The following is a 20,134-nucleotide window of genomic DNA, read 5'->3' on the forward strand; positions in this document are numbered from 1 at the left end:
CTCAAAGAACATTCAACCACTGGTGTCGAAGGATCCGGGAAAACTCTGATTTTAAAACCGTATGCGCTGGCAAATCTCACTGCGCAGACGCATACTTTGAAGGTTTCAGGTGAGTGTTTGCAAAGTATGCAACAGATATGCAAAAAATCACTTACATGTACTTCTGTAGGGCATAATTTTAAAACTATTGATTGCAGAAAATATAAGACTGAAACATTAGAATTATATTGTTGCATGTCAAGTAGTGTGATGTAATTATTATGTTGAGAAAGATTAGTTATATAGTATACAGGCCACCATTCATTTATTAATTTGACACTACTACTGGACTTGAGCGTGACATCATTATAGCGTCTTCATAACGCCCCATGTTTTCCGTCTTGTCCCATTTCTCCAAAGTATAGCCTAATTGAATCAGATTATAAAATCCTTACTGTACTGTTAACTTAAGTGATCTATTGTCCCGATTTCGTTTATGTATTGTAGTGCTTTTTAGAAAAAAATTATCATTTTGCAAAGAAAATTACGGAAGATGTGTAATTGACATCTGAACATTTGAAATCGGCAACACTGATGTTATTTATATTGTGCCTGCGTTTTAGTGTCAGTCAGCGGCAGGACGGAGGGCATCGCCGAGTACACCTTCAAGGTCAACAGCCTTCCGATCGTCGGTTCCTGTTCGGTGACTCCTCAGTTCGGTAACGTCCTGGACACTCGCTACAACGTCTCGTGCAACGGCTTTAGCGACGATGACCGTCCGCTGACGTATGAGTTTGTAGCTTTCACCGGCGTTGAGGAGAAAGCGACCGTCAATTTCGTAGAAACTGGACAAGGAATAGGTGAGGCGACTTTTTCTTTGTAATTGGCTCTTGCAAAATGTGACCCTTTTCTGGTGTAATACGTTGGATCCCAGACAACTACCGCAACGCTTTACGTTTTCATCTGTATTCGGCATTGGTACATAACGATCGTCGCGATAATCACTCATGATAGAACCACTTGAAAAATCAAACCGAAGAGCAATGGATCTTCTATCGTGAGTCAGAGATTCTTTTGCTTGCATTTTGGTTTTTTGAAGCAAAAATATTTTAGTAATAAAACGAATACCTTGCTCGGGTGATATTGTATGCATTAGTGCATATTTCAACCACAGCTTTAATCACGGTTTGACAGTCGTTAATACTTTACAGTTTTCAAAACTGACCGGAAAGAAGGACATGGTCGACTGTGCATGCGTACGACCCTCGTTCATGTCAACGAAGTTGAAATATTCGAGAAAATGTATAATGAAATTGCCTTTCGGTGTCAATTACATCATCGTATGACGTTCATTTCTATCTTGCCGTAATAATGGCGTTTGGACGTATCATTTTGCACCAAAACATTTCTTCAGGTACCAGTGTGTACTTTGGACAAAAGCCTGGCATTGAGTCGGCGTTCTTGCCAGTTGGTGTGTCAGAGCGAGGCTATAGGGTGGACATCGTGGTTACTGTTTCTGACATGTATGGTGCCTATGTACAAGTGGTGACATCAACTACCGTAAGTTGCTATGTCGGTTTATTTAATCATCAAAACCATTATCACTATTACTGTCGTCATCGTTATCATCGTCATCATCATCGTTGTCGTAATGTCATGGTGGTCGTAATCATCATCATCATCATCAACATCTTCATCACAGTACCCTACCTGTATAAAAACTGAATGACTACTGTTTTCTTTCTTTTCCTTCACTTCTTGTTTCTGCTTTTCTTTCCTCCTTTCTACGTTTATTTTTCTTGCTGTGCTTCATTCCTTGTCCAAGAAAGCTGAAAAGAAAGAAAGTGACAACATCTCTTTCTCCTCTGTTCGAAACCATGATTTAGAAAAGAGTTTTGTCTATTCTTGCAGGTGACTGACACTGAGGAAGAGCCGGGAGTGATATGCGAGCAGTTGTTCGGCTTGCTCAGCGGTGAAGAGTCTCCCTTGAAATCGGCCCTTGAGTTTCAGGACACCCGGATGACAACTCAACTGCTCAGTATGGTCAGCTCGGTCTTGAATGCGCAGACGAAGAAAGTGTCGGAATTAAATGACGTTGCGACAAAATCTTTCACATCATTTGTGAATAAAAACGTATGAGTCTTGTATGCTAGTTTTTTTAAGTAATCTTGAACACAAATCATTCCGGTTAGATTCCAGTGAGTTCTGGTATTGAATTTTGTTTGGATATTCCTCCTCGATGGAAGAACTTCATCATTGATCTCAGTACAGCAGCTCTCACGTTTTCAATTGATTTAGTTGAAACATGGAGGTAGGAAGGGAGAACCCTTCTAACACCATGATCACTGTTGTAACAATGTACAACGAACCACATATAGAAAAGCTCTGAAATGTTTCTTGATATGATTAGTAGTTCTTATTGATATGTTGTTCCTCAATGAAAAAAACTTAAGCACTATGTTTCATCAATCACTAGGTTCTGGGTGAAGGAACACTAATTAGATGAATTCAACCGTCTGTCATTGTAATGGCAAATCGTATTGATTTTCATATTGGGAAACACAAATAAGTACGACACCCAAACTTACTTACTCTCCCCCTTTACCACAAAAATGGCTAATACGGTTCGACATTGCTGAATGGATGATTTTCAAGTGATATAAGTTCATCTTTCCCCCTGACAGATACGATCGACTATCATACACTCTCTCTCCGAGATGCCCGTGGACTCCGTCCAAATGGTACGACAGGTGGCGTCAGGCATGAAACTGGCCACGCATGAGAAGGCAGAAGTCGCCGAGTACGAGCAGGTATACGCTTATCATGGTTTAAAAGTATCAATGTATTGATCGGTTCATCCTGTTTTGAAAAACTACTCTGTACACTATCCAGCATGGCGTAGAATGCCTGCCAAAATTCGCCCATTCAATATTGCAGTTCGTCTATGCAGTACTACAGTTCGCCTATATGCAGTACTGTAGTGCCGGAATGATATGATTAAATTACAAAATGAAAAAACTCTATGCTTAACTGTCATTATGACATACTGATATGATGAAATACTTCAATTGTGTAATACGATGTTCCAGTTATAACATGCAGTACACCGATGATTAGATGATTACACACACTGACTTTATAAAAACTTTCGTTACGAGCATGACATTTTGATGTACGCCCCCATGCGAGAATTTTTTAATAACGAATTGCGGCTCTTGCATTATTAAACGACTACATGAGGTGATGAGGTGACTACATGACTACTTGCAATGCGACTATGCGAAAATTAATATTAAGGTATATAGGGAGTACATTCGTAATTTTATTTTCTTAATGATGGCGGACAGCAACGAGAATCCCGATGAGCGCCAACAGGTAGCTGCAATAATTGTAGCCCGACATTATTCGCCTACGAGCGTCTATAGTATGTTCTCCTTTGCTGTTGGACTCACCACCTTCAGAATTTCGTTGCACTAGAAATATTTATTCCTTTAAAATTTAAATGTGGTTTGAAGAGTATCCTTTTTACCAAACTTTATTCGTGAATGTTGTTTCTTACCCGTGTTTGTGAAACTAACCTTTTTAAACCGTGTTGTACAACGTGCTGAGACGTTGTTTGAGTGTGCTTCCTAAGAATTGAATATTATCATAATCATTACCATAATCATCATCAAGACATCTGGGTTTTTTTACAGCAGTGAGTATGATTAGACTTTAGACAATGGATAGGTTTAGTTGCACGTAAAAATCTGTGTCGAGGAAGGAGACTACAACATTTCGTTCATGTTAGGAACTCGTAGCAAGTATACATCTTGTACTGGTTCAAACTCTACGAAATATTCTGATATCACAGGTGTTTACTAATTTACAATGACACTTTACAAGGATACTTGCCTAAATTCACAGATAACACCAAGAAAATCTACAAAATACTGACGTAACGATGACTATGTGTAGAAGTGTCGTGTGCTGCTCGGAATGTCTCTGCCACACACGTGACGTCACGTTATCACTTGACGTCCTTACTGATGGAGCTTCATTACGTGTAACTAAACCTCTCCAATGGCCCTCTCGTCAAAACTGGTGCCATGTACGAATGATGCGATCATGAGTTACATTCTCTTTGAATTAGTTGGTTGCGGTTGACATGTGCGCTAAGATGGCAAGGATCTTGAAGTCGATGTCAGGGCAAACTACCGAGAGGGCGGTCACGGCGACGGCTCTGACGTTGGCAAGTTGCCTCTCGAACACCGTTGAAACAGTTGGAAGTGTCGTGACGACGTCGGCAAGTTTCCATGACAGTGCCACTTTCGAAGGCACAGCAACAATGGAGAGTTGCCTCGCTTACTTGGTCGTTTTACAGAATGTGGCAGAAAGTGAGATGGCCGATGCCCAGGTATTTGACAAGTCTAATTTCACCATCAACAGGCCACCCTTCTTGATGTTGCGCAAAATTAAGATTATTTTAAATACAAGATTTGCAGTTCATGCTCTAACTGAATTGTAAATTGAACTTTATTAAAGCGACTATCCAACAGGTAAAATTATGATGAAAACATGTGAGAGCGAATATGAATTATGTTTATTCTATTGACTGTTAAAAACTCTGTCGTTGCACACTCAATACCATTTAAACAATAATTTCTATTCAAGGAATTCGGTATTTAACACCCTCCCCCTTCATTCCCTGTAAATAGGTCCGCACTTACAATTGTTATCAATGACTTTGGACCAGACCATTTTAATGAAAGGATTACAATGGGGAAACTCTCAATTCTTAGCTGAGGACGCCAATGAAGCACTTATCCTCCATTTCGTAGCACTAACAAAGGAATTCAAATAAACTCCTGTGCTTTCTTCACATTGACGGAACTTTGTCTCTCCTCAAAGGAAGACTTTGACTGTGTAATATCATATTTGACACAGAAAGGAGTGAAATTTTCAGGATTTTTTCCCCAAAAAATTATCGATGTATTTGAGAAGAATTCATAGTTTGATATGCCAAACTGCTATGTCGACTTGAGCTTACCGTAAAAATGGAAGTTTCTCTGGAGCTTCATATTCAAATGGTCATTTGAGCTCGAGTTGTCAAATGAAAGATGGCGCTACGCATCCTTATATATATACTTGTTGTTCCATGAGAAGCGTCGTCAACCAAGAAGGCTCGTATTCGAAGCAAATCTACTCTACCATTCAAACAATCAATAATCCGTTACTAAAATACCGTAACATGTTTTTCTAATGAACACTTTTCAAACGCACTTAAGTATACAACTGGAACTGACCCCCACTTTCTCAATTTCAGGGACATAATATGACCCAACGAATATTTATGGCTGTAGAAGATCTTCAGTCTGCCCTCTCAATGAAGAAGGCTAGCGGAGAGCCTGCTACTACGTTGATCACACCAGTCATGGTCATTACTTTGGAGAGGAGAGATGCAGAGACGCTTGACGGATCAAGCTACCAGGACGCAGAGTACGGTTTCGGATACCTGTTTCCCGAAAACAGCTCCCTCTCGCGGTTGTTACCGGAGAATTACAATGATGCCGTGGACTTGCAAGTGAGAAACTTTTGCAATTTTCACTTGATAAATTTTGCAGGATGAGTACGCCTATGCTGTCTGTGTTCAACAAAATATTTGATAAACTGTTTCTCATAGACATTAGATAGGCGAACCGTCAACGAACATAGGGTTGTTGGCAGATCGACAACCGTTCGGATAAGCTCTGCGAGGCGTACGTAGACATTAGTTTCAACTTGACTGCCCGTAGCTGCCCGAGGACTGCCCGAGAACTGGCGAGCACTGCCCGAGGAAAAAGTAGGCCAAATTTCGCCCATTTTAACACTAAGCCAATAGGTTGAACTTATAATATGCCCATCCAACTAAAAATATCATTGATTTGGTGTTTTCTATAGCGGTTTTAGAACCCGAAAGACGCCGGGCTTTCAACGAGAAAGACGTCTGTACGGCGCTTATCTGACAAAACGTGCTTATCTGACAAAAATAACTAATTACTGCTGGTAGCCTTACTCATTTGTGGAAAGTAATCCCTCACACAATACTTCGTCCGTTAAAACACACAAAGGAAATCTTACTTAGAGCAGTCTAAAATCACAAACATCACAAAATAGCTATATAATAGATAAAAATACAGTAAATTTCATTGATTGCGTAAAGTCGCCGAGCACCTCAATTAATCAATGTGTTTACATCGATCAACACACAGAGGCTGTCTTAAGGGGTAGAGGAGAGGGCACGAGGTCACATGAGGTCGTCCGCTCTCACGGTGGCGGGAGTATCAAAATCACCACAATGGCAAGCAGAGTACTTGTGTTTTTGTTTTTCATCACCTTCCTCGATCGCTAATTTTGCCATTTAAGTACATAAATTATACTCAATAAACATGCAAGTGGATGAGAAGAAAAGCAACCTCATGTTGAATAGGGAGTCATGGTCTCGACTACAGTACACTGTAGGCCTACAGTACAGTGAGCGAGCCCGAGCCCGGCCGATGGAAGAACAACCACAATAAAAAAGAATTAATTACATGTCAACAATTTGAGAGTAGTTTACAGAAACAAAATCCTTCGTATAGAAAACTTCGTATTAACATTAAATTGGCACACTCCGTGTACACAACATCGTACGAAGCGCGAAGCGACATGTACCGCGCTCATGAAGTGCGCTGGCTAAAGTGACTCCCCAGGGTATTGCTAAAAAGAGTTTTGTCAGATAAGCACATTTTGTCAGATAAGCGCCGTACAGACGTCCCCCAACTTGATTGAGAGATCATACCATTCAGTGCAAGGGGTGGTAGGCTGTCAGTCTGTACGCGCTCGGCGAGGTTATTGTGCCACCTCTCGGACTGAATGGTATGATCTCACTATCAAGCCGCGACATCCTTCAAGCCCGGCATCTTCCGTGTTCCAAAACTGCCGGAGAAAACATCAGGTTAACGCCAAATCAATAATTTTTTGGTTGGCTGGGCATGATATAAACTGAACCTATTGACCTAGTGTTAAATGGGCGAAATTTGGCCCACTTTTTCCTCGGGCAGTTCTCGGGCAGTCCTCAGCAGCTACGGGCAGTCACGGGCAGTAATTAGTAGGGACCGCGTCTGGGTCGTTAGACGTGAGTTTCAAGTTGACTAGGTGCCCAAAGTACAACTTTGATTTGTCTTATTGGGGTTTTGTCGCCATTTCAGAGTTTCTACATGCCAGAAAACCCTGTCATTTGGGACAGCAGCGATAGAAATATACGAGACGCTATCATGGGATTCCAAATAAAATTGCCACCTGACCTAGAGGTGAAAGGTGAGTAAGAAATTTTGAAACTTACGTGTGTCAGTTTTGCTCATTCCATGATCAACGTTCACCAGTCTAACGTGTTGACCGTTATTTCATTTTGACGCCACATTGACCGTGACGGGCAAGATTACGAAATAGTTTTGTTCAACAGAATGCGAAATTTAGAGACACCGTAATTCACATCCTGTTTTGGTTTGTTTTATCGTTACTGCAGCCCACTGCAGTCTTACTACCTGAAATAAGACTTTTGGCCTGGAGTTTGTGTCTCGATGAATGTACGCCTTGGTTATCCGAATCTTATTATTTTATTTGAGAAAATATTGTACTCATGAATAGCTCTGGTAACGCATCTTCCTTTGTGTGATATCATGAAATAATAACACATGAGAGCGAGGGAAATATCACGATTTATTGCCTGCCCAAGGGTAGCTGCAATAATTGTAGCCCTTGGTTGGTGGGGATTGGGCTCCCACCAACCAAGGGCTACAATTATTGCAGCTAGCCCAAGGGATGGTGGTCATGATCGAAATACTGATGATGCCCGAGCCGTAGGCGAGGGCATCATCAGTATTTCGATCATGACCACCAGCCCGAGGGCAGGCAAAAAATCGTGATATTGCCCAAGCTCTCATGTGTTTATTATTTTTATTACACACAACAAGCAAACATGCAAAGAAACAAAACACAAAGACTTCTTCCATTACAGTTCGCCTTCTGAGTCCGGACCTCAGCGTAAAATGTTGTCAGTGCCGAGTCTAGGGTTGCCGCTAAAGTTTGCCGATCTCCTCGGTGGCGTATCCAAATTTGTTGCTTGCACAGTCGCTGAACACAGAAATTGCATTCCTTGTTGCCATTTTCGTTCGTTTGCTGTTTGCTTGCATCAAAATATCGTCTAACTGTGCCTGTGACAGCTCTGTATGACGTTCCGCAGCCATAAGTTGCCAACTGCAAAGTACAACAAGCGAACGACAATTTGTTTTTGCGCAGAAAGGATGCGCAGTAAGTAAAATGACGTCATCCATGTAATATCAAATGCAGAGGGCATCATCAAGTTCGCAGAGGGCATCATCTCATTCGCACAGGGCATCATCACGGTCTTTTACATGTCACGTGAGTCGTGTTTAACCAATGGCAGTGCACGCTGAATGAGTGAGGTGTAATAATATAGAAACGACTAACAAAGTATTGCTACTGCCATTCAACACGATGCTGTCGTATGATTTTGCGTTTGGGTGATCTAAATACGCAACGTTGGTGTCAGAATATAGCTGCATAAACTTAAAATCGGAGTTATGAGTATGTTTGTACGCATTTCTAAGACTTGTTTTTCACTTTTTGTTATTGTTATTGTTTTATTTGAGTTTTCGCTTGTTTGTTTTTTTGGCAGCTGAAAACTTATCTGCGGAAATTGAGATATTTATACCCCAAGATCCACTAGTTTCCACGATTAGGATTATTGAAATTGACAACCTAAACACAAGCCGCTTACAAACCAAATTCACCATAGATAAGCCGGGAAAATCAGTTCTTCTAAGCGTAGAAACCAACGAGATTGACCTGACCTTTCAACTCTACGTACAATACAAGGTTAAGCCAAGCTCTGAGGAGTTTGACGATACCATAATTTTGCCGGGTGAAGATGGTGGGTGTTATACGACACTCGACTCAGAAACGAACCCATGCTTCTGGTTTCTGTCGTCCGAGTACTTGCACAGACTTGGGACCTATCACGTCCTGGTCCGCGTAGATGGCGCTTTTCAAAGTGAGGGCGTATCTGTTAGCATCACAATGTACAGCGCCGATTGTGTGTACTGGGATGGCGATGCTGGAGAGTGGTTGACGGACGGTTGTCGGGTGAGTTCTATTCAATTTTTGAAGCTAAAGAACGGGAATTGATATAGATCATTTAGCGGACAACCTCGACCTGCTCTACAGGCGTCCATAGTTCGGTCTTCTCCTTTGTAGGTTTGTCCGAGATCCAGGACGTAGCCCACTCCATGAATTAAAGTCGGGATTTGAATTATTTTACAAACAGTAATACTTCATATTGTTGAGCTGGCAAAGCTAACACCTTGTCGTTTGCCATACTCTAGGCGGGAAGGAAAATAAATCTACCCATTTTATGGACTGCAATTAAGAAAAATGTTATAACTATTGTCCCATCACGTCACACCTCAACCCATCGAACGGAGGAGATAAAGCTAAATCGTGGCTTTTCAGTGCGGACGCACATAGGCGATTTTTCCGTTGTTGCTAGGCGTGTCTATTCCAGATTCTGTCGTCGCTAAGGCGAGACGACGGGCGCCACCGAGTCGAAGCTGACTGACAGGGCGACACATCAGGTAAGCTGAGCTCTCCAAATTTCATTAAATTTGACCGTTAAATTAGATAAATATGTTTTAAGTGCGTTGGTTCTAGTAGATTGATGGTCCGACAGTTGTTTTGATGGCTTTTCCCAAATATTTGACATTTTTTTCGGAAATACGGCAAAAACTTTCAATGTCAATTGTTGGTGGGTTGTGACATATCTGGCAGAAACTTGCGAAATTAATACCGTCGTTTGAGAAGTTAACATTTCCGTCTCATGGGTTTAATTTGTAAAGTTTTGGTAAATTTATAATCCTTACTCATCATTTAATGTGCTGGAGCAAAATCGGACTTGGGGAAGATCGGATGGGATTCTGAGAGCGATTTATTTTCAGCTATGTACAAACCGGAAGTGAGCCAAGGAGGCCTTACAACATGCCCGGTAATCGATTGCAACTGAAATAATATTGCAGGGTTTAATATTGCAGGGTTTAACGGAACTGTTATTTTGCAGAACATCTCTTTGGGATGAGCGAAAAATCTTCCTCCGTATCTGACAGTTTCATTAGTTTCCATCGCAACATTCTGTGTAGAGAAATAATATTTCTTCCCTTTTCATCAAAAAATATATACACAGATCTGATGACAAGCTCTCTGTTTGATATGCTAAAAGCTGCATTCTAAAATATAAAAAGCATCTGTTTATGTGTAGGATAAAAATACTTGTGTCAATAATATGTACATGCATAAAACTCGTAAGGCTGCGTGACAAAAAACAGTTAAGGGGGCTGGAGGAATTCAGGGGGGATTCACAATTTTTGGGTAGTAGAGGGGAGGGGGACTTGAAAATTTTGCTCCACCTGTAGGGGGAACTTGAAAATTTTTTGGTTCCCTTTTATGTTTTACATTTTCCAATTCAAAGTTTTTGTAGGTAATTCAATGAAAATGAATACAATTTCTATGTCATCGAATTGTTGTTATGTTAGTAATATTTAACAAAATCTAGAACCATTTTTGTTACATTTCATGACTTTTATTTCGAACAAATCTAAAACATGTGTGATTTGTCGTAAAAAGCCAAATGAGCCTAGTTACACAGGGCAGAAGCTGCAAATGTTGATTTCTGCAATATTTCTATGTAATATATCAACTACAGTTTCTTGCTGTCTCCCTACAGCATGCTCAAACACACAATATTCAGTTTGTCGACAAAACCTGTATATACAAATATGTATTTGGTGACAATTTAATTAGAGTTCAGACTGACAGTCAGTGATACAAATGCATGGTACACATACACAGGCTGTGATAGCAAGCTGAATATTGGACAGTTCAAGATGCTGCAGGGAGTAGAACAAGAACTCAGCTGTATAAACTGAACAAAAATATTGTCAAAATTATCAAAGTATCACTATCAGATTCTGCCCTGCTACTGCAGTGTCACTGTTACTGCATACCTGAGCAGTGCAGAGATAGTTCTGACTCTGATGTACACGGTAGTTGAAGAAGGGTTTCGGTCAAATGACGATCATGACAGTGAAACATACAGGCCAGGGAGCAACATATGGAAGACCAGGAGACTTGAAAAGTTATCGTGAATTTTTGAATTGTGGCATATGAGAATAAATCAAATATTAAAGAAAAAGATGGGGTCACCATGCTTGATTTTCTATATTTTCATATTCTTGTCATAAAATAATACAAAAGTAAAACTTTGAACAGTGAGGACTAAATGAAAAAAATATGTGACTAAATGGCATTATTTATTTTTTAACCAAATTTGCCATTATTACACCCAAAATTTCAGAGATTAAAACATTTATTTGATGGAACTTTTTAGCCATCCAGTATTGTCCATTTCGAGTAGCATCTAATTCATATATGTCTTGGACTTTTGAAACAAATTTTTGGTAAGTCACTGTGCTCAGTTTTTGACAACATGGCAATGAGCCAGAATTCACAATTTGCCTACTCTCTGATGATCGTCATTTTTTGTGCTCTTCGGCAGCAACAATTGACCTGGACAGAGTTGGATGAACTCAAGATGGCTTAGACCGATAAATCCAAAAAGTTCACTGATGCCTTTAAGATGAATCAATTTAAGAACTTGTCTCAGGAATATGACTTTACAAAGTGCTAATAGCAGGTAGTGTTGAACACCTGTGAGCGGAACGCCGCAATACGTGATTTTTTCTGCATACACATCCTTTACAAATATGTGGGATTGTGATAGTTGGGGGGACTTGAAAAATTTTGATCATATAGAGGGGGGCATTTGAAAATTATTTTGGGTATTGAGGGGGATCTGAAAAAAATAAGATTATAATCGCGATTCCTTCAGCCCCCAGAGTAAATGACTAGGTGTTGGAACAGCTGATGATGTGAGAGCTCTATGTGATCTATGCATGTACATTAAGAAGGCCCAAGGTGTATTTTTTTTAATTGGATACATACCTTAAAATGTTATTTATAATTCCCATTTAATGTATTGTCATTACATTTGTTTTCTACTTGCAGATCACGGAACATCTATACAGTGAAAGAACTGACACAGAAAGTGCAAGAAGAATGTTTTGATTTTTTTATTTAATTTTGCAATAAAATGTTGACCTTAACAATATTCCTGACTGTCCGGCAATTTTATTTAGTTGTGGCAATATGGAAGCTTGGAATAAGTGTTGAATGTGTTTCAAAAATTGTCTGGGTGTAGTACCCTTTGATAAATTACAAAATGCATGACACAGAAATATTTTATTCTATCTGAAATGAATACCAAGATGACTAAACCAAAGTCTCAGCAGTCTTGCAATCATTTTTGAAGGCAATATATGTCTGGATGTGCGCCTAGACATAAGAGCAAATAATACCTGAAATATACAGTAAAGCCCCATTAGCTGTATCTTTTCTACACATGCACTTTGCAATGCTCACCAAAATATATTATCTGATTTTCAAAGATAGCTTTTGCATTCCTTGTCATTACTCGAATCCATATTTGGAAGCCAAAAATTATTGTATTGTTAAAAATCTAAGTTGTACATTCTTCACCAAATTTGGAAACTTTTTTATCACATTTTGGGAAGAACTTTGGCTTTAGTCACTTTTGATTGGAAATCGTATTTAAAATCATCCTAAAATACAGCTAATGTGCCTTAAAACAAAACACCTTTTTCCTAAAAAAAAGGATGTAGGTTGTGTTACAATGATCAGACGTAGTGCTTACTTTGTTAAAAGAAAGGAAAAAATCATTTATAACAAGTTACAAAATGGATACGAAGCATGATTTCTGAACAAAAAGGCAATGATGATGAAAATGAAATTCTAAAAAAACGAAACAGATGGCAAAGGTCATCGGCAGGGGGCGGCTTTATTTACTCGCTAGGTCATGGTCGATGGTGTTTTGGGCACATTTTAAGTTAACATTTCCGTCTCACGGCTTTAATACAAAAACTGAATACGTAGTCTCAAAACTTAGTATCTGCGCTATCGATCACTGGCCAAATCTAACTTGGGGACGACAAGGTGACGGAGTAAAACGCTAAAATTTAGGGCGGTGTGAGTAATTTTGAGGGTAGGAACGCACGCACGCGACGACTTTGTTTTTCACCATATTTTTTCACAAAATGGACAATTTTGTGTCAAACGTCTGTTCCACCCTATAGGTTACGTTGATATCTTCCATAGTATTTAGTTTTTACGGCACACGGAACACGGGTAGACAGACCCTAAGCGAAAAATCTCCATGGTTTCAATTGCAGAATGCGGCGATATAAATTTGAATTTTTTCGTTCCATACCCCCCACGTAGAGAAGTTCGATTTGGTGCGTTCCGACTATGTGCGTCGCCACTGTTTAGGTTTACTAGTATCACTCTCTCCGTTGAAATGAAACTGTCTCTGATGTTTTACCGTAACTTGTTATCCCTACAGGTCGGTCGTCTGACCACCCCTTCGTACACGCACTGCCTTTGCGATCATTTGACGGTCTTCGGCGGATCGATGTCCGTTTTTGAGAATCCCGTCAGCATCTTCGAAATCCAGCCGAGTTTCACCACCATTCTAGACAACCCTGTTTTACTGTCGGCTATTGTCGGTTTATTTGCTATATATTTGATGTTGGCCATCTGGGCTGTGAGACAGGATCGTATCGATCGAGCTCGGGTATGTAGAAATTACAAGAGCAGGCAACCTCTTTCAATTCCTTCGGATTGACAAAAGATGTCGAACTGAAGTTAGCTTTATGAAGTTGGAGCATAGATTTCTACTCACTGAAAAGTGAATTTTTTGGTTGTTACTGTGTTAAGGATGACGACTGGCCACACGTTATTATCCTCATAAGATTACACCAGGAGTTATACTACCATTGTTGTTTTTATGACATTTTTTAACACAGTGCAGTCAAAAGAAATTGTGTTCACTGTCACAGTACTCTAAATAGAATGGAAACAGGCCAAACGATCCAGTGTGTTTTACGACTTATCCGGACACCAAACTTGCTAATTACCCAGCAACTTCGCTGATGATATCGAGACTTTGATCAGTAATTACCAAAGCACTTTGGTATTTCACCTCAAACTTGATACTTGATCTGGCTGCAGGAACTCCATGGGTGGCAAAGTGTAAACACAGACGCCGACATCTCAGTGCATACAGTGATAGCATAAACCAATTTGAGACATGAGTTTGCACTCAAAGTTTTCAACAGTGTACCCATACAAAAAATTGCTGAACAAAGTGATGAAAATGGCACAGGACAAATACAACTTGCATCGCAGTAAACCTGCCCACTGCACCAAAAAGATTTCTGTAACTTCAATGGACATCATGTCTGATTGAACAGTCCTACTTAAATACTTTTTCCGCTCAATTCGTGCTGATTTAGGCACAATTATTGAACACCACTCAAACTTTCAATCACTTTCCTAAATCGACTTACACCTGAAAAAATTGTAAAGGAAGTTAGAATACAGAAAAGATTTTCAATCTCTCTATCTCCATGAATGGGCATTCCTCGATCACATTTATGCTGATAGACAACCATTGCCAAAAGGCAGCAAAACTCAGCAATGATTCCGAGCTAAACTGACACAGTATTTCATATCCCTGCATCAAATGAAATTGAAAAAACAATCCTATCAGTGACATTTGGTAAAATTTTCACATGAATCATATCTTGAAAAAAAAAAAGTGAAACAAAGATGTCTTGTACTTTGCCGATCAAAACAGCACAGTGTGAATGTGAAGTGGCATCTGCATTGCCTGCAACTCAGCTTACCTCAGTATCAAATGGTCTGCATCTTATGAAAACAACAACTGGCAGTGAAAGTTGTAATAGTCACCGGATAAAACCTCTTCGCAGATGAAAGGATAATTGCTTCAAATGATGAAACTGCAGGTTTTAGAGGAGGTAAACCAATGGCGGATGCATGGAGTGGGACTATTCTATTTAGGTGACGGAGACGGAGGGTCATAGGTTTATAAATAAACTGGATAATGTAGGATTTTCCTCAAATCCAATGTCAGCTTGTTTTAACGTTAATAATAGTTTTTTTGCTCTGAAAAGTAATTTAACAAACTCTAACGACCCATTATACTCTCCTACCTCTCCGTAGTTGAGTTTTACATGTAGCACGGATGAAAAGCGCACATGTACATATGTTGGTTTTACTGAGGAATGCTGTTCAGTGGAATGCCGACCCCTGGTCACAAATTAGTTTATGATACTTATCAGTGACTTTGTATACACATTGTGTACCCCATGGAGCACTCATGCAGCCAGATCAAGTATCAAGTTTGAGGTGAATTACCAAAGTGCTTTGGTAATTACCGATCGAAGTCTCAATATCATCAGCGAAGTTGCTGGGTAATTAGCTAGTTTGGTGTCCGGATAAGTCGTAAAACCACAGTAATAATCATTCAATTTTTTTTAAGTCGCTGGACTTAAGGAAAACACAATTGAACAACTATGCCAATGTGAAAGTATCGATGGAAAGTGCTGACATAGCATATGTTGTTACTCTTTTAGTTACTGTTATCACGTGCTAGTTACATGCTGTGCATGCCGACCACTATGTTTTATCAGGGATTTTGATGACTAAATCGCACAATATTAAATTCAAAACAAATACGGAGAAATTACATCACCTTTGACTTTACCGATAGTAAATCATTAAAGTACAGCCTTTCGAAAGCCAAACAGACATATTCATATATTACCGAAAGACGATCAGTCAATTAGTGGTAATGTCTATCTCTCTCGTAGCGGGGAATTATTGTACTTTTGTTTCTGTGATTTTCATGAGAATTTCGATCCAAAACAGTCAGATTTCGGAGAACATATTTCGAGGATTTTACAAGTTAGATCTTTTTCATATAAAGGTCAAAGGGCATATTTCAAATATGTTCATAATTATTTCTATCATAAAGGCTAAAATATGTGTTTTGGAAGACAACTACCCAAGTGCTGCATACTACTATGACGTCACTGTCCATACGGGATATCGTCCAAGGGCCGGTACATCAGCTGATGTGGCGTTGACACTCTGCGGAGTTAAGGGCGAAAGTGAACCTCACGTTCTGCGGAGTCTCGCGAGAAAGGTGTTGCAGCGAGGTGATACTGAGACATTCCGATTAACAACGAACCAATCTCTGGGCAAGATCGAAGCTGTCAGACTGTGGCACGACAACTCGGGTGACCATCCATCATGGTAGGATTTCTCACACTTTTTTTGGTCTCAATTTCTTTCCGCGCCCAGATCTAGCTTATTGCCTTCATTTGCATGCTTGTCTATTTGTGCTCAGGCAGTATTTGTATTGATGCAGACTACTCTGATTTATTGACGGCTAAAAGCATGTCTCTGTTTCGACATAAAGCGTAATTACTGCTGGCTGACACCTCCTCTCTCACTCGCTCATTTGTGTTTTTATAATTGTAAACGACATTCCTCGGCTGATTTTGGAAACACTATGTTGTCAACCTGCCATTCTAACGTTCACTTACAGCGCTGTAATTCTCATTGGTTACACCATTGAAGTCTTTACATAGCTAGTGCTGGAATACGGTATACAAATCAAATCTGTATAGTCTTACATAAAATGCCTTTTGCACGTTTTGTATTTCTGAGCAAAGTCTTTGTTCTCAAACTTTGTCTTTGATTGCATTATTCACATGTTTCTGTCACAAGAATACAACGTTCCACCTGCCTTTCCTTCTCTCAGGTTCGTCGGTCACATCATAGTTCATGAATTGGAAACCAATAGGAGTTGGTATTTCTCGTGTAACGCTTGGCTCGCCACTGATACCAGATCGGGTCATATCGACCGAGTATTCAAAGCAAACAAAGTAGACGACCTGAAGAAGTTTAAGCGCCTCTTCGTCTTCAAAGCGACAAAAGATATTCGAGACCGCCATCTTTGGTTTGGTATTTTTGGTCGACCGACGAGGAGCAAATTCACACGTTTGCAACGGATATCATGTGTTCTGTCTCTCATACTAGGCACCATGATGGCGAATGTAATGCTCTGTGGGGTCCTAGAAGAAGAATACTTTCGTGGAATGGACGCAGGGAAGTTTCACTTTTCCTGGAGAAATCCCGTAATAGGCATGGCGGGAAGCGTGATAGTATTTCCGATAAACCTCGCCATAGTTCAATTATTCAGATGCATCGAATCAAAGGCGCAAGAAGCCAAGGAAGGTTACAGCGAGAGCGACTCTTTGCAATACGATTCTGCATCTTCTGAACGGACCGCTGTGTCTTCACTTTCCCGGCGAATCAGTCTGTCAGCGTCTTCGGGAGAAATCTCCGCTGAAAGTTCGGTTGAACTGTCACCTCAAGGCAGCACGCAAGAATCGAGCACCGAGTGGATGGACCTCAACTCAGAGATTTCTTTCTTCCGCGGCAGCGACACCGCTATAACGAGCGCAACGGACACATCCAGCGTTGTAGTCGCCGACGAGTACATCTTTCTGTCGCTGAATCAGGTACGAGATGATTGTAAGGATGATCTGTTGGCCACTGATGATGTCTCCGTGGTGGACCAATACACAAATCTTGATCTCAACCTTGACATCTTGTTGAAGTTGACAGGTATGGAAGAACGTCCAGAAGCATCAGCGCTCGTTGAAGTTGACGATACTGTAATTTTGACCGGCGGGAAACGCCCTTTTCAAATCCTTCTGCCGTCAAACTTTGTCTATGTAGGTTGGTTGGTAGTCGCAGCGACTGTCTTCATATCTGCGTATTACGTTTTGCTGTATGGGCTCAAGCATGGAAAAGAACAATCAGCCTATTGGCTAGTGACTGTGTGCGTGTCCATGTTCCAAAGCGTGTTTCTGGAACAACCTGCTTTGGTAAGTATTCAAGCCTAAACCCAAGCTTTGTCACTTTGTTGCCTTGATACGTGTAAAGAACTTATATTTTACCGAATGTTGCGCTTGGCGACAGATATTCAGCCTGTTAATTTTTTTTTCAAAAAATTTCTGGTTTCCACTTGTGCCGCTCATTTTAAAACTCTTGGTGCAAGAAAAACAATTCAAAGTCTTAGTTTTTTTGAAAATGAAAGTTTTATTTTTTCCCCCATAGAGTTAACACAGATATAGCGGCCATTTTGAATTTCAAATATTGGTAAATGTTAGGTAATTTGTTCTCCTAATAGCAAACTTTCCACGGTGACCCTGTACATGAAAAATAGAACAAGAAAACAGAGCCTTATTGGTCACTGCAATGAACTTATCAGATAGGTATCTCTTTGTGTGTGTACCACATCCAGGTTTTCTTTTCTGCAATATTCTTCGCCGTATTCATCAAGGATGTGGTCGATGACGATGTTCCTGATGGAGATGTCGATGGCGTCGACTCACCACTCCCTGCCGGTGAGTGTACTACCTGAAATGTTGAATTGGCTATCATACATAATTATCCTGTGTCGCCAAAGTTTCTTGCGCATGCGTAATGGGGTGAAACGAGGCTATATGAGGTCGTTTCAGTGCTGACAATCGGTTTTGCATAGACGTCTAGTCTATACACTCATAAAGTATCGAAGAGTTAAAAATGCTCAAACGCTTATGACACCAACTTTGATCTAAACAGTTTGTCTTCGATCGACCACAGTCCTCATACACGACAGTAAAAGTGGGCGGTAAGAGTACAAGCAACTTTCCTGTCACTGTCCATAGGATTATTGCAATATGAAATGATATTCTTTGATGTTTCGCATCCAAAAGTGCCGACACAAAATTCTTATCAAAGATGTGTTAGATATACGGGATAAATATTATGCTGTATGCGGTGGAACCATAAAAATGCGACGCAGAATTGTGAATGATTGAAACCATTTGAGTAAAATATGGCCGCACGGAACCGAAGAGACACACAACAACACACATCTAACGACCCTGACAACTTTGACCTGACCTTTCGTCGAAACTGATAACTCGAAACCAATGACTGTGCTAGACCATTATATCAGGACACAATGTGGTTTTTTTTCGCCTGTGATAGATTTGACAATTTTCGTTGGTTTTTGATATCAACGTGCTTGCGTATACTTTTTAGTAATTTCACACTTTTGCGCATTCCATTCATACGAATATGGTTTGCAAATTAGTAGTAAGGCTGATGAAATGGCCAATACTTTAAGGCAGTATGCGCCTCGAAATTGAAAGCCTTAAACTTTTGTTGAGACTTCCCGAAAGAGAATTTTACACCATTCCATTTCGAAATCAAGGGTAGACAACATGGGTTGCCATGCAAATTTTGGTACTAGAGAAATAAAGTACCTAATATTTACAGAGATTTGAAATTAAAAAACAGCCAAATCACTGTGTTCAGTCTATGGGAAAAAGTTAAACTTTTCGATTTGCACAAAAACGAGCAGGTGAACACTTTATTTACTCCATGGGCTTAGTAAAAATGAGCCCCACACTGGTAGGCTGAAACAGAATTGCAAAAGTTTGAGTCTAAAGATCTGTCCCCGAGGTGCATTCTACCTTAATAATGCTTTTTTCACATTTGTATTCTTTTTCTTCAGTCTATTTTGACAGTTTAGACATGGCCACAGAGCACGTATCGAGACTTCGCCAGGGAGCAATCTATTCGCCACCGAAGCCTTTAGAGGAAAGCGGGGCTGCACTCACAATTACTGTCGAGGGAGGGCGGAGTTTTCCAGGAGAGGACTTGGAAAATGATGAAGCGGCCAAAGGGTGATGAGAAAAATTCATAACAATTTAAAGGGTTGTCCTTGAAAATGCTTTTAATGATATCAAATATACGTTATTGTTATGAGCATTATGCAACAAGATATTGAAATTCGCTGTCGATTTCTGGCGATTACGTAAAATTTAATGCTTTATAACTTTCAATGAGTGATTAGCGAATATTAGATTAACTTTGTATCATGATGGTATTTGATTTGTGCAACTTCATATCAATCTCAGTTGCATAAAATCAAATCACTGTCGCATCGTCGTTGCAAGTTCGATTTTTTTGTATCAATTTCAATTATTCTCCCAGACCACCATGAATTTAGACTCGTCAATTC

The 20,134-nt window shown here is 40.0% G+C and overlaps 1 protein-coding gene across 1 annotated transcript; it reads left to right on the plus strand.

The window, feature by feature from the left end:
- The first annotated feature begins 8,282 nt into the window (after positions 1-8,282).
- Positions 8,283-19,800, plus strand: LOC139147049 (polycystin-1-like protein 2). Its single transcript, XM_070717901.1, has 7 exons — positions 8,283-8,289; positions 8,678-9,144; positions 13,526-13,756; positions 16,022-16,302; positions 16,814-17,945; positions 18,365-18,467; positions 19,625-19,800. The coding sequence occupies exons 1-7, from the start codon at positions 8,283-8,285 to the stop codon at positions 19,798-19,800; spliced, it is 2,397 nt and encodes a 798-aa protein (XP_070574002.1).
- Positions 19,801-20,134: the final 334 nt, after the last annotated feature.

The sequence above is a fragment of the Ptychodera flava genome, chromosome 13, assembly GCF_041260155.1.
Source record: "Ptychodera flava strain L36383 chromosome 13, AS_Pfla_20210202, whole genome shotgun sequence".
In the NCBI taxonomy this organism is placed as follows: Eukaryota; Metazoa; Hemichordata; class Enteropneusta; family Ptychoderidae; genus Ptychodera; species Ptychodera flava.

Excerpts from the sequence above, each read along its gene's own strand:
- LOC139147049 (XM_070717901.1), top strand. Across the intron at positions 9,145-13,525 it reads GGTTGACGGACGGTTGTCGG|GTCGGTCGTCTGACCACCCC; the intron begins GTGAGTTCTATT and ends TTATCCCTACAG. Across the intron at positions 18,468-19,624 it reads CGACTCACCACTCCCTGCCG|TCTATTTTGACAGTTTAGAC; the intron begins GTGAGTGTACTA and ends CTTTTTCTTCAG.